The sequence below is a fragment of the Saccostrea echinata genome, unplaced genomic scaffold, assembly GCF_033153115.1.
Source record: "Saccostrea echinata isolate AGI-Se365-2 ecotype Australia unplaced genomic scaffold, CSIRO_AGI_Sech_v1 ptg000012l, whole genome shotgun sequence".
NCBI lineage: Eukaryota > Metazoa > Mollusca > Bivalvia > Ostreida > Ostreidae > Saccostrea > Saccostrea echinata.
The window spans coordinates 10,031,990-10,047,500 of record NW_026889761.1 but is presented as its reverse complement, the minus strand read 5'-3'; the positions used below and the strand labels follow the sequence as shown (position 1 = coordinate 10,047,500).

At 33.1% G+C, this 15,511-nt stretch overlaps 1 protein-coding gene across 1 annotated transcript in view; it reads left to right on the top strand.

Annotated features, from left to right (window-relative positions):
- Window positions 1–3,828, top strand: part of LOC133185326 (uncharacterized) — a 4,180-nt gene extending 352 nt beyond the window's left edge. The window contains exons 2-7 of the mRNA XM_061320462.1: window positions 1–55; window positions 1,382–1,636; window positions 2,948–3,052; window positions 3,184–3,219; window positions 3,324–3,383; window positions 3,495–3,828. The exon at window positions 1–55 is cut by the window's left edge and continues 103 nt beyond it. Coding sequence (XP_061176446.1) covers window positions 50–55; window positions 1,382–1,636; window positions 2,948–3,052; window positions 3,184–3,219; window positions 3,324–3,383; window positions 3,495–3,698 — 666 coding nt within the window. The 5' untranslated portion in view covers window positions 1–49 and the 3' untranslated portion in view covers window positions 3,699–3,828. The remainder of the gene's footprint in view (window positions 56–1,381; window positions 1,637–2,947; window positions 3,053–3,183; window positions 3,220–3,323; window positions 3,384–3,494) is intronic.
- The last annotated feature ends 11,683 nt before the right edge of the window (window positions 3,829–15,511 follow it).

Here is a 15,511-nt window from a genome sequence, read left to right as displayed (position 1 = left end):
ACTTGAAGATCACGAAAAAGAGAAAATCTCCTCTTTTGATCTCAATACCATGGAGGTATTAGCAAACTGCATGTTCACATTCAACGTTTTAAGTGGTTAGCTATTTCAAGAACTCATCATTTTATAACTTTCGAATTTTCTGAGTGGATGTATTGAAATACATAATTTACAACCAAATAACGTGAGCATGTTTAAAGGACAAGGTATTGTGACGCTAACCTTCAATTTGGCCCCTTAAGCTTTTTGACATAAAAATGAAAACACGAATAAAATCCTGATAGTTTTTCATTAAGAACCTTAGATGATGCTTGCTTGAGAACTATAATTGATTTTAATGCGAAGCTTACATGGAGGCCAAAAGAAAGGTGATAATTTATTTTTCTATATCTCCCTATATATATTAACTCAATGATCCTGAAAGTTTTTAATTGCGAAGACCTTTTGCATTATTCTTATAGCCACCCCAAACTGGCCTTTAGATCTTTTTTCTTTAAATTTTGTATTTGCATCCATCCAGTAAATTGTAACATTATATCCCCAATAATACGAGATATGCTATCACTTGCAGTTTATATTATATATTTTGATTGTATTACATTTACATATAGCTCTATTGGTCAGAGACCATAAGAGCTTATGCGATAGTAAGGTGTCCGTCGTCCCTCCGTCTGTTTGGCTGTCTGTAAACATTTTTTTTTTTTTCAAAATGCCACTCCCCCTACAGTTCTAGGATTTCAATATCACTTGGTACACAAGTAGACTACACTAAAATGCATAATTCTCCCAACTGGTTTTTGATTTGGATAAATGATATGGTTACTAAAACTAGAATATTTTGTGAAATACTTTCAAAACACTACTCCTCCCCCTGTTTTGATCTAATTTCAATGAAACTTTTTTTATACATTGAAGTGGACTACATTAGGATAGTGATTCTTATATCTTTCTTTTTATTTTGAATAACGGCGTTGCATTGGTTACTAAAAATAGAAATTTCTGTGATATACTTTCAAAAGGCTATTCCTCCTTCAGTTTAGTTGGATTGAAAAAAAAAAAAACTTGTCACATAATGAGACTAAACCAAGGATCGTTATTCTGTTTATTGCTGTTGTCATAGTCTCAAGTTCAAGTGCTACCTTTCTCTTCCTTTAGTATAAATACAGACCATTAGAGCTACAGTCTCCTCAGAGACTTCAATTTTTTATGGAATGTGTTGATTTGTCCATTTTTTTCTTCATAATATTGAAAATAGTAATTAATTTTTTAAAGAAATGCAGATATCAGTAACCAAACTTTTTATAAAATTGTTTTTTTTTTGTTTGTTTGTTTGTTTTTGTTTTTTTTTTTTTTTTTTGTTTTTTTTTTTTTTGTTTATTTTCAGTGTGCTAACCATTACAACGTCATTATAGATGAGTTGAATTCAAGAACACTTTTTCGGAATTACCCTCTTTTTGTCTCTAGATGGCGCTTTCTTCTTATATTTGCAATAATTCTGTTGACTGCTAGCATTTTTGTCGGTTTCGAACTCATCCTCCAAGAGGGTACTTGGTTCATTGTCCTTATTTTGACTGGATCCATTCTTGGCGCCCTGATTTGCCCGTGTTCTTTGTGTTTCATGTATTTTTGTAGGAAAAATGTAAGTATAAGTTTAAATTCCTACAATATATACGAGGGTTGATCTAAAAGTTCGTGGAATTTCTTTAAATTTTACTGTGATTAACGCAAACAATAGACACATCTATAAAATAGAGCCATTATTCAACAATACTGGAAAATTTAACTACATTCTAATTACCAATAAGGTCACACGAGCTTTCTTAATGAGCAGTTGTAAAATCTGGGAGATACGTCGACATGACGTCAAGTAAGAAATGTCACGTGTCAAGTTCTAGAAGCATCTCACCCTTATATAATTACGTTCAAATCGTCTTAGAAATTCTACAGAACGCTTAATTCTTTTCTCAATTTCTGCTCGCGAGAAAAGCCTGGGTACTCATCTCGCACCCACTTTCTTCATGTTACCATTATTTTCAAAATACGCTCCATCGTTCCGTATGATGATCCGATTTCAGTAGCAATATCAAGCACAGTGCGTCGGCGGTCCACGTTTGTTAACGCTCTCAATTTGTCCTTGAGGAAAAAAAAAAACGCTTTCCAAACGGGCCTACCTTTCATCATCCTCCACAAAAGTTCTACTTTCCTTAAATTTCTTACGCCATTTGAAAACCAATTGCTTAGTGCACCTTTGCCCTGTCTGTATCATTAGTATATATATAAGATAAGATTTATTGATACCAATTTGGGGCCCCTCAGGGCATACAAGTAAAGAATAATATACACAAGAAGATATATACTAGTATATATATGCGTTTAAGTCAGAGTGTTCCAGAGGTTTTCATAAAACTTTTTACTTGACCAAATTTCACGTTGTCTAACGATGTCATGATGAACAACAAATTATCAATAGAAAAACTAAATATCCAATAAAATCGATAAAACTTTCGTACAAAGGTTCATAAGAGTTCAAACACATCATTTTTGTGTAATATGGCACTAAGCGCGTTTGTGGTCTCACAGTGAGTATTAAGAATTGAAATGATAATGAACGAATAAATGTCCCCCAGCATTTTCAAACATCCGTTTCTATGACAATCCCCAAAGTGTTTCTATTATGAATATTTAAAGTATTTTTAATAATTAAGAAAATTGAACAAGCGAATTTATTTTCATCTGTAATTTTCAATCACTTCCACTAATAAATAAATGAAATATTTAGAAATTCCACGAACTTCAACCCTCGTATTGCAGATTAACGTACATCAAAATGAAGAACATATTTCCTTACAATTAAAAGAGCACACTGCTTTGATTGAAAAAAGCATGGCAGATTTATGTCTGTTGTAAATCAAAATAAATGAAATATGTATTGTATTGATATTTTTTGTAGTTGTCATCATCTGTTCGCATCGTCGTGTTTCGTCTGAATGTAAAGTTCTACCAGAAAAGTAAATGTTTGATTTACTACGATGACAGCACCGTCTTGAAGCCCAGTGTATCTTTGACAAACTTTTCGAATACGTGCTTATTTAACTTAATTCTTTAAATATATATATATAGAGAGAGAGAGAGAGAGAGGCGTGTGTTATGTAAGATAGTAATTTTTTACCTTACATTTTCCATCAGCTGAACATTTTTAAGTATGATACCACTGAATGCAGAGTAAGTAAAACAATACTATATGTAATCATAACTCATCGATTTTGGAAAGAAAACACTTTTTATCCTAAGCCTATCAGTTACACGTACATACCACATTCTTGTAGAATTATGTCTGTCTAATGCTGAAGAAAAAGAGACCGACGATGAATGAAAACGATATAAGGGTATGAGGGGCTATTTTCATTATTTAACTCAAAGTAATGTATACATGTATTTCTTTCATTTTCACATTTTTGATAGAACTTAGAGCCATTCCTTTAAGTTTTATGTTATAGAAAACTGCAGATGACTTGATTGAGGAAAAGTTGGAGGATTTGCAACAGAGAAATGGCTTAATAAACTGGACTTCCCTACCTGAGAGTGCCAGTAAGCGACATAGGACGAGAAACTACAGAGCTTGCCTGTGCGAAATGGTGGAGGATAGTATTAACAAAGAAAATGAGGGGACTTATAGCAATAGAGGCACTATTGAAGTCTAAATTTAGTTTAAAGAAACCGGAGAATCTCATGAATTATCTAGTCTAAATACTAAGGCATTTGCATGACAGTTTACTTAACAGTATCAAATTTTGGCATTTCTAATCAACAACAACAAAAAAAAAAACATTATTTACTACATACAATTACCGGTAGTTTATGTTTTGTTTATTGTGATATAATGACATAGTTGACGTATTTGTGTGATTTAGATTATCGATTTACCTCAGAAAATATTTATGATTTTTGAGTGAACAATATACATGTATTCTCATATTTGCTTTAAAAAGTTAATAATAAAAAGTTAATATTTTTGTTAATTTCTATTTCAAAGGCATTTATAAAATGTTGTGTATTGAGCTGCATCCCTGTAGCATTATGAATTAAACCTTTTCTTTTAAATTTGTCTCTTTGTTGTTGTTGTTTTTTTCTTCTTCATTTTTTAGCTCACTTTATCAGTCCTAAAAGTAATTTGATTTCTTTGTTATTTTTAGCAGTATTAGTGTGTTACCGTCTACTGACTTGATAATTTTTGTCTGATGGTTCCTCTCTGAGGTAAAGCTTCTAAGTTCATTCTGGGTGACAAATTACAAGCTTTATATAAAATATATGTACGGTCTTAGGATTCAATTGGAACTGATTTTATAGTGGATCCAAGCCTTTAAAACCATTTTTATATTTAAGTTGAAGTTATTCCTCTTTGAGCGACCCAACACTCCCGAACCAGACGGCCATTTATAGGGATAATGTAAGATGATGTCAAAATATCATTCGTAGACTACACTGTACAGTATACTTGTTCTAAAAATTCATTACTTTTTTAATTATTATGAATTATGTCATTCAAAAACGGGGGAAAAGTCACCCCTTAAAGGTTAGTTTTGGTAACAGAATTTAAATATTTAATCAGATACATATATGTACAATAATTATTGTAAATGTTATTTCTATAAAAAATGTTCAGATTTTAACAAGTATTTATACCATAATTAATTGATGAAGTCGTCCTACAAAGGGAAAATCTGGTTTACTTAAAAATCTGTTGATCAAATTTATGAATTTGGTCTTAACAACTAATGATACCATGATCAATGTGAGTAAACCCTTAAAGATCAAAACCTTTTTAATTATTTACATTGTATGTATGACTTAAAAAAGTCATTAAAGATTTCATTGGATACAGATCTTTAAGGTAAAAAATGACTAACCGTACCGAAATGTAAACTTTTTTTCCAATTTAATAATTCTCATATCTTTAAAAAAAAAAAAGAAGAAGAAGATCAAGCCACTTTATTCGACAAAAATATTCAATCGAAATCTTACTCCAGTTCTCTGATTATATTTGCATGAACTAGTCTCATTAAATATCAGAAAATTAATAAGGGTACATAAAACTTTACTCTAGCGTTGAGCAAAGATATGCTGTTTTGAGTAAAAACTCGGATTGTGTTTGAATAATTATCTCAAGAAAAATAGTTTTATTAAAGTGCAAATTTCATTGATGAATGGTCATCGATTTGTCAGGAGTTCAGTCTGAAATGAGAAAATGTACCGCGAATTTGGGAATTGTATAACTGAAACGATTTTTATCAATGGAGCTAATCCTAACATTGAAAAAGAGAAAAGATGCCTTGTTTGTGTGTGTGGTGTCTGCTGGTTAAATCATTTACATGTATTATTTTTACAGTGTTTGGTGTTCGAAAACACGGACTTTTATTGTAACATACACAATATCTCTATTTGTAACGTGTTTAGATGTCCGTTTCTGGTTTTTTCCAAGACCTAGCATTAGGTTTGGAATAATTGTACTAACAACTAATTTTTCTCTTTAAATGGTTGTTCAGAATAAGCAAAGGTATGATCCTTCCTTATTTCGGGGAACATCACACTTGATATTTACATATCTATTTACAAAGAAATAGGGATAGCAATGCACTACTTTATGCATTATTCTGGCGCGTATATATAATGTCTGCCACGATGACAAACCCCGTAACTTACACTGATGGTAAACCCTGTAGCTTACACTGATGGTAAACCCTGTAGCTTACACTGGTGGTTTACCCTGTAGATTACACTGGTGGTATACCCTGTAGATTACGATTAACCCTGTAGCTTACACTGATGGTAAACCCTGTAGCTTACACTGATGGTAAACTCTGTAGATTACACTGATGTTTAACCCTGTAGCTTACGCTGATAGTAAACCTTGTAGCTTACACTGGTGGTATACCTTGTAGATTACACTGGTGGTAAACCCTGTAGCTTAGACTGGTGATATACCCTGTAGATTACACTGGTGGTAAACCCTGTAGCTTAGACTGGTGGTAAACCCTGTAGATTACGCTGATGGTAAACCCTGTAGCGTACACTGAAGGTAAACTCTGTAGATTACACTGGTGGTAAACCCTGTAGCTTACACTGGTGGTTTACCCTGTAGATTACACTGGTGGTATACCCTGTAGATTACGATTAACCCTGTAGCTTACACTGATGGTAAACCCTGTAGCTTACACTGATGGTAAACTCTGTAGATTACACTGATGTTTAACCCTGTAGCTTACGCTGATAGTAAACCTTGTAGCTTACACTGAAGTTAAACTCTGTAGATTACACTGGTGGTAAACCCTGTTGCTTTCACTTGTGGTAAACCCTGTAGATTACATAGGTGATAAACCCTGTAGATTACACTGGTAATAAACCTGTAGATTACACTGATGGTAAACTCTGTCGCTTACACTGATGGTAATCACTGAAAGCTTACATTGGTGGTAAACCCTTTAGCTTACATTGGTGGTAAACCCTGTAGCTTACACTGTTGGTAAACCCTGTAGCTTACACTTGTGGTAAACCCTGTATTACACTGGTGGTAAACCTTGTAGCTTACACTCATGGAAAACCCCATAGCTTACACCGAATACACCCTGTTGCTTACACTAGTGGATAACCCGGTAGATTACACTGATGGCAAACCCTGTAGCTTACACTGATGGTAAACTCTGTAGCTTACACTCATGGTTAACCGTGTAGCTTACACTGGTGGTAAACCCTGTACACTGAAGGTAAACTCTGTAGCTTACACTCATGGTTAACCGTGTAGCTTACACTGGTGGTAAACCCTGTAGCTTACACTGATGGCAAACCCTGTAGCTTACACTGATGGTTAACCCTGTAGCTTACACTGGTGGGAAACCCTGTAGCTTACACTGGTGGTAAACCCTGTAGAATACACTGATGGTAAACCCTGAAGATTACATTGGTGATAAACCCTGTAGATTACACTGGTAATAAACCCTGTAGATTACACTGATGGTAAACTCTGTAGCTTACACTGATGGTAATCACTGAAACCTTACATTGGTGGTAAACCCTTTAGCTTACTCTGGTGGTAAACCCTGTAGATTACACTGGTGGTAACCCTGTAGATTACACTGTATTAAACCCTGCAGATTACACTGATGGTAAACCCTGTAGCTTACACTGATGGTAAACCCTGTAGCTTACATTGATGGTAAACCCTGTAGATTACACTGGTGGTAAACCCTGTAGATTACACTGGTGGTAAACCCTGTAGATTGCACTGGTTGTAAACCCTGAAAATTACATTAGTGGTAAACCCTGTAGATTACACTGATAGTAAACCCTAAAAACTGGTGGTTAACCCTGTAGCTGTTTTCCTTAATTACTCCTATCTGAGCTTTTCCCGCAATATGCAAGACTAGTTAACACTACAGCTTTTATACGGTCACATGATCTTTTAGAGCTCTATCGACTTGCATATTCTGAATATCGTTATATATTTGGTATGTATGCATTTATCAATAAATAAATAAGTATTGCTCTCATTATTATAAAAGATTATGTTTGTTGTACTAATTGGAGCCTCCTCCCTTTTTGTTTGTCAATCATTGTTGCTCCTTCTGGGGGCTCTTCAAACTGGACTGATAAAATTTTGTATATGGAATGCAATGTAGGATGTGTCAAAACTGGTACTATGTCAAAACTGATGACATGAAAAACTTAAGTTGATGCGAATCTTAATGAATGGAAAAAGGATGAGTTATCAGAATTCCATTACATGTTTTCCAAGACTGAACCCGAAAACTGCATGACAAGTCCCAATTTTGGGCATTAATGTATAAAGTCTAGAAAATGTTGAATTATTCGGGTTATCAATGTGGTAAATGGAGCTCTTGTAGTTTAATAATTAGTGTTTGAGTAAAGTAGATTATATTATAGCTATGGACAGTTTTGAAGAAGAATGTAAAAAAAAAAACAATCTTGTAATTTGTTCTTTTCTCTAAACCAAAATTATTAGCAATTTTCAGGATATTCTTATAATGATCAGTGAAACAGAAGTTGGTGTCTTCCTTTCTCATAAGATTTTTTCTGCAATTATATCTTGTACCTTTATATATAATGCTCATCTGTTTTCTGTAAAAAAAAAAAAAAAAAAAAAGCTTTTAACCATACATATAAAATTCCGTTTTGAAAACAAAAATGTGACCCCGCAAAGAGCTTTTTTATAAGTACTAGAAATAAAATACCATACATGCGATGTTTTTAGAATTACAATTAATCCATCCAAAATGAATTCTTTTATTTCTTTATAATACAATCAGAAACAATCTCTTGCATATATATATATATATATATATATATATATATATATATATATATATATATATATATATATATATATATATATATATATATATATATATTCTTCTTTGATAAGCGCGTCTATATTAATATCAACATTCATATCCCCTATGACAATACACGCTTCACTGGTTATATTGATATCAATATTCATATCCCATATGACAATTCACTGGTTACAATGATATTAATTAATATTCATATCCCCTAGGTCTTTGACAATACACACATCAATGGTTACAATGATATCAATATTCATATCCCTTATGATAAATACACACTTCAGTGGATATAATGATATCAATAGTCATATCCCCTATGACAATATACACGTCACTGATTATATTTATCCCCTATGACTATACACACTTCGCTCTTTACATTTATCTCCTATGACTATACACACTTCGCTGGTTATATTTATATCATACATGTATTTACTTTCTTCTGAGTAACTTTAATACTAAAGCTCTCATAAATATATAATGAAACGCAAAAGAAACGCAACATCCTATTTTAGGGGGAAATATATATAGGATATAATTTTGTATCTAAAAAGTAAGGACATCTTCAACTTTGTAAATATCGGTAATTTAACGGTTGAATGATTTTCATACCATTACCGGAAGTTAAGTTTGAATCCGCTTAACAGAAATCAAAAATTGCATGTTTAACAAAATATTTGGCAAAAATATGGGGTTTTAAGAATTTGTATCCGTTCATCATAAGTAATGAAGCAATGTTACGAAAAATAAATTCTCCTTCCGTAAGCGATGCCAAGGCTTCCTAAAAATGATTTAAGTACGCATTTCCATTGCTCTAGCTGGAAAATCTCAAAATAAAGGTGATGGGGAGTTGCAGATGGAAATATGCAACACATCACGCATCAACAGGCTCTTACATATCACTAGCATGAATGACAGTCCTTGGACCGGAAGTCCAAGGGTTACTACACTGCGCTTTGCTAGAAAAATTCGACCTCATCATCTAAAAAACAGGCATTTAAAAATGGCAAAGAATATTTCTTTCGCTCAGATCTCGAGATTGATGAACCTACTGCATCATAGAAATCAAGCTGCAACTGTTGCACATGGCAGTCTTGCACGCTGTTATTGAATGGCCGGGGTGGGGGTGTTTTAACATTCATGTGTTACTTTCTAAAGTTAAAAGATTATAATTTAACATTTTCATCAAATCTCTGATGTTTATAAATCGAGATTTACCATACTGTATTCATTTTTGAAAATCATTAGATAAAAAAATTCAAATATATGTACATTACTACTTGTTGCGTTTCTTTTGCGTTTCAGTATATTTAAAAATCTTCCAAATATAAAGTCTGTAAGTTCTATGGGTTCAAAAAGTTAAAAGGAAGGTTAGAGTTTATGATAGAAATACAGAATGTCAGATGGTCAGACAGGGCATAATCAATATGCCCCTCCGTTATGTAAGAGATTTACTCCTAGAAAATGGTCCGGATCAAAGACTGGAATCATTCACACACGCAAAAGTAGAGAATACGTGACACAATACAGTTAAAGTCGCATTGCGTTTTTTAAGAAAAATTCATAGAAATAATTACTGTAACAGAGCACTCATTGTTCATTGAAAATCGATTTCAGTTTTTGATACATCTTGCAGAGGCACAGACATACACATACGTATATTAGGTGAACCAAAATCTGGCGAGGTCATCAGAAAGAGAAAGATTACTGTCAAACCATGAATATGCGTATACTGGAAAATATTACTTATTGTAATAAAACAACAATCATTTACCATCTATACACGGAACTGATAATCAGCATATGAATTTATGTAAGAATCTTGACAATTTATTTTATCATTACGACAACACTGCTCGGGAAAGCGAGGACAAAGTGCGAACCTGAGGGAGGTCTTCTCTTCTCTGGGACAAATGTCATCGAATGAAGCTGTTTTAAAATACTGCAGTGGATTAACTCGAGATCAAACTTTTCTTAATGCATTAATCAGACCTGGGCACCCCTTATCACGGGCACCTGCCATCACCTGAGCTCCATAAGTATGTCGAGTCTTTTTTACCTGTTAAGTGTGGGTAAAGGAATTATAGATATTGATCGGGGAGCCTCCAAACAGTGGTAATAGGCCATGGATTTAATATTCGTCTTTGTAGGTCTATATAATGAACAACATTCAACCCGGATATGAAGCAATGTTTCCATACGTTGAGTCTAATGAATCAATTCCTCTAACACTTATTGGTACAATATTGTGTTTCTGGGGTGACATGTCGCTTAATATCAGGGACACAATTGTAGAAATTAAAGAACAGTATTATTTCTTTATAGATTGACACATTTATCAAATTCCGAGAAGATAGAACGTTCCTCCGGAGTTCCAAATCATTATGAAGCAAACGTTTTTGTCTCTTTGTAAAATGTCACTAAACAAAGAAATATGAGCAGGATTTAATACTTGGGTTAAGTTAAAATTTTATCTTTTTCCTCGGTCATTAATGACTCATTCTTTTATTGAATAAGCAGTTATGATGTTATGGTCAAATCCATTATTCTTATTTCGCTAAATGAATATTAATTTACTGTCAGGAGAATGACGGGACCTGCCCGGCCCGCGTAAGTCCTTCACGTAAAACCGTTTATCCTTCTTCTTTCATGTGACTCAGGTGATAAATTTTACATTTTTTTTATACTTATTTTTTTTACACGAGAAAGACATTTGCCGTCGCGTTTGGTTATGAGTAGTATACATCATAGAAATGTTTTCTGTCGATTTAGGATGGTGTCTCCTGTTGAGGTTATCAATGTGTCTTTAGCGTTATATAAAACGATGAAAAATACGTAATATTAGTTTTATTTAATAGTATATGTCATATACTGGAGTCCTTCAGGCATTAATAATTAAAACGAACACTTCTTAATTTGATGCCTTTTTCCCCACTATAATTTAAAGAAAACATGTTGAAAGATGTCTTCTATATTAATATCCCGTAACATTAATTTTTCCGCCAAGTTAGCTTGCTTATTGTCTTTCTTTGATCCATTTCCTGAATCTAGCTGACAATGTTGTAATGTGTATGCATTCTTTTCTTCCCCGCTTTTTAACATTTCCTCCTCGACTCCTGTGTTACATTCCAATATTCTTACAAATATCTTATCAAAAAGGTCTCTCAAAATTTAATGAAATACAAGAAAAATCTTTGACCTAAAGTTGATCGGATTTCATGCATGCAAATTGTATTAGATATATGTGAAAGACATTCATAAATATTGACTGCATGGACAAGCGATATCCATGTGCCGGGTGTTTTATTCTGTTACATGTGAGTATAACACTTTGTCATAGGTACCCACTAGATAATTCTAACAATCGTGCGTTTTCTATATTAAACTGAAATTTGCTCGGTACCAGCTAACATGTTGTAAATTAGTAATTTACAGGATGGAGGTAAATTTAAAAAAAATATACGACATAATAAAATTATTTCTCCTCGAATTTTGTATATGGAAAAGGATACACAGATGCTTGCATCCCCTTCCCTCACCCTTCGAAGCTCTTAAACTTATTTTACACAGTTTTTTTTATTACATTTATGAAGTATTCCAATTGGTTAAAATAATTACAAAAAAAGAAACTAGCCACAATAAACATTGTACAGATCTACTTTCTTAAAACAGTACCAAAAACGTTTTTCTTCTATAATGTGGAATAAATTCACATTGTATTTTTAAAGTTTAATATTCACGCCCGCAATTCAATTATCCTGATTATCATTGGAGTGTATTGTAATCACGGTTCGGTGAACAGAGAGCTTTAACCGAGGAATATTGCTGAATTGATAGCTACTTCGATTTGGTTAATTAAACACAAATATTTTGATATAAATTCAATTGAAGCGACGATTTTATCTAAATATTTGGAGTTTGTTGTGGTTAAAATCTGAATTACAACACGATACCTTTGCTCCTATAACCACGGGGTTTCATGCTTTCTCAAACTAACAAAAATGCATCGACTTTTTTCTTTTTCTGAATTCACGAGAAATAAATGCAAAATGTTGCTTTCCTGTGATTAAAAAGATACAAGAAAAGATATTTTCATTATCCTCAAAAAAAAAAAAAAAAAAAAAAAAAAGAAAGTTTTTTTAAGTCTGCAAAATCATCGGAATATGCGTCCCTACATTTTCACTTCTTTAGAAAGGGACCAATAAAAAATAGAAACATGTAAATTCAATTCAGTTCGGTGAGTGACAGAAATGAACGAAGTGCTGGAAAATGTTGCACAGACACAGCCAATCATTAGCTCACTTAACAATGCCCACTTAACTATTGTTCCATTATACACTCCATCCTTTTAAACAGTCACAAGCTGGTAAGAAGACAGAGAGAGAGAGAGAGAGAGAGAGGAAAGCGGATTGTCTATGAGAAGTATTCAAGTATTCCAACTCCCTCACTCCACCCCACCCACCCCCAAGAACTGTCGACAGTTTTCTTTCTTTTTGCCATTAATGTCGTTTTGCATGAGTCGTCTGGATAATGTACACTGTAATGTAAATCCAATTCTTGTAATTTCTAATTGCTATTTACGTACCTGTTAATTTTGTCTCATCATCTATAAGTACGTGTCTAAAACACAAAATACTTTTAAAAAGTATATTTTAAACCAACCAAATATGCGCAATATTGTACATATATATTTGAAGTAATCTAAGGATTTCTTTTTCAATTACTAAAATTAAATCCGGTTATCAAAAATATCATCTTGTTTTCCTTAAGCCCCCCCCCCCCCGGGAAAAAACAGTAAACTTGAAAAATAGGTTCAAAACTGTGCATGGCTAGAGTTATCGATTTTGAAATTTTATAATAGAAAGGTGTTGATGTGGTAACAAAACGGGGACTATTTAAAATATAGTATCAAAGTTAATTTTCTGAACACAAACGCAGCACAGTAATTAATTCTAAACCAGCAGGGCTCCAGTTTGTAGCCAGTCAGATTACTTGTTTTCTGATAAAGAAGAACCACTAGGCAAGTTACAGTGTACCTAACACCCCCCTCGAGAATTTATATGCGTATGTGCATATTTCTACTCATGGCATTCCTACTATATATTTCTTTCCTATAGAGTAGTAGAATCAGCCCGCTCTAAAATTTTACACCCTGGTATTTAAATTTCAACGATCTGGTTTTATATTACATAGCATATAAGAGGTGCAATTTAAATATGTTTCTGACCATTAGGTATGCTAATGATATGCTAGTTACAAAGAAACATATGTTTATCGTGAATTGATTTATTCATGAAACACTGGCAATAAACTTTTGTATATCACACAGCCGATTTACAAGGAGAGAGAGAAAAGAGGGTACGGTGTTACTTAAGATAGCTATTACAGTACGTCCTCAAATTATCAATAATTACCATATGATTATCATTGAATCCAAACTTTAAACGAGAGACGAAGAGGGACAAAACGATAAAGTAATCAGGATATAAATACTGTCATAGGGCTGGCCATCCCCAATCACGGTCCCCATAAAATGTCCCATTATCTTCAGCCTCCAGACTTTTTCAATATCATTTTAAAGCTTTCATTCAGGCCCTAATGTGATGCTTCCATTTAACGACGGTGACAGTTCGTTCAGCGATACCATGTTTTATAGCCACAGTTTTCTTGTGTCTAACAATACACCGTTCTCCGCGTGTACGAGGGTGAATACCGTCACCCTGCGGAAATGGCTTTCTTTGGCAAGGACCCGTTTCCTAGCTTGCCAAACATTTTACCTTTTAAATCAGAAGGAAGTAAATTTATGATTTGATTTGGCTAATAAAATATTTGAAACAGTACAATTTCATTAGACTTGTTGTAATTTAAGGGTGCGTTTTCCCCCCTTTCAGATAAGCCTGTTTGTGTTTTTTACAGATAACCCTGTCTTGCATGTTTCTATGTTTTAAATTGAATGTTTTAAGTAGATATTTCTTGTTTGTTGCTTTAAATGAAATCGATTTTTAATCATTCTTAAATAGATACTTATATCTTTTTTTAAATTTTTATAGAGAGAGAGTTTGTATCTTTTTATATTTTCATTTTCCCCCAAAGATTCAATTCTCTCCAGGATCAAAGGTGGCGTGTTAACTATTTTTATTTGTGCCAGAAAAATATTCATTAAATATAATTCAAAGAGATCAACGAATTTTTTTTTCCTCAAGGAGATTAATATTTTTCAGATATGTAAAATTATAACATCTATCATTAAAAAAAACTTCCTTTCTTCCACTGATAAAGAATTAAATCTTTCTACAAAACATATTATTGGTTTTGATCTTCATGCAAACAATGATTTTTTTCTTAAAAATCAAAATCTTTATAATTATAAAAATTGTAAACGAATCTGCTTGACGAAGAGAGGAAATTAAAACACGCAGAAAAGTGAAAGTACTGACCATCGAATTACTTAGTTTGATTTTGCTCTTGTTTGATGTTTCTAAAAAAGTTATCAATAGTATTTATATAGCTGACCACTCTGTTATTGAGTGTGGTCTTTATACATTTCCATTCACACCATCAAAGTGTTTGAATAAATAATTAGTAAACGTATATCGGACCTTTTTAAGTATTCATATCCTATTCGCTCCAAAAACATAACGGAAAGTTTCAATGTGTCGGCCAGGTAAGAAAAGCAAACATTGATCTAAACCAATTCAAAAACTCCGAAATTTAAAGAATGAAAATTTATACATAAAGTTAAATCGATGACACATAATGGAACAATAAAATCATGAACTATTGTCCGTTTAATAATATATCAAAAGGGTTTCTCTATCGAAGCACTTCGTTGACCTGACGAAAACAGAAATCCATATGTTATCGTTCGGCGAATAATTTACTCATAAAATATGTCAGGAGAATGCTTAAACGCTATGATTGACGTTGAGGCTCTTCACTCGCGACAAGATCAAAGGCATACGTACCGCCTACCTTGACTAGCGGAAGGATAAATAAATAGAATATTTTTAAGATAAGAAATAGTGCAGTAGATAATGGCCACAGTTAGAAATTGACACTGCTCGAGAAACATTACAATTAAAATCAATAGCACAGCCATTGATTACAGAATGTCCCGAGATGCCATTTGTGTTACTTTTAACCAGATT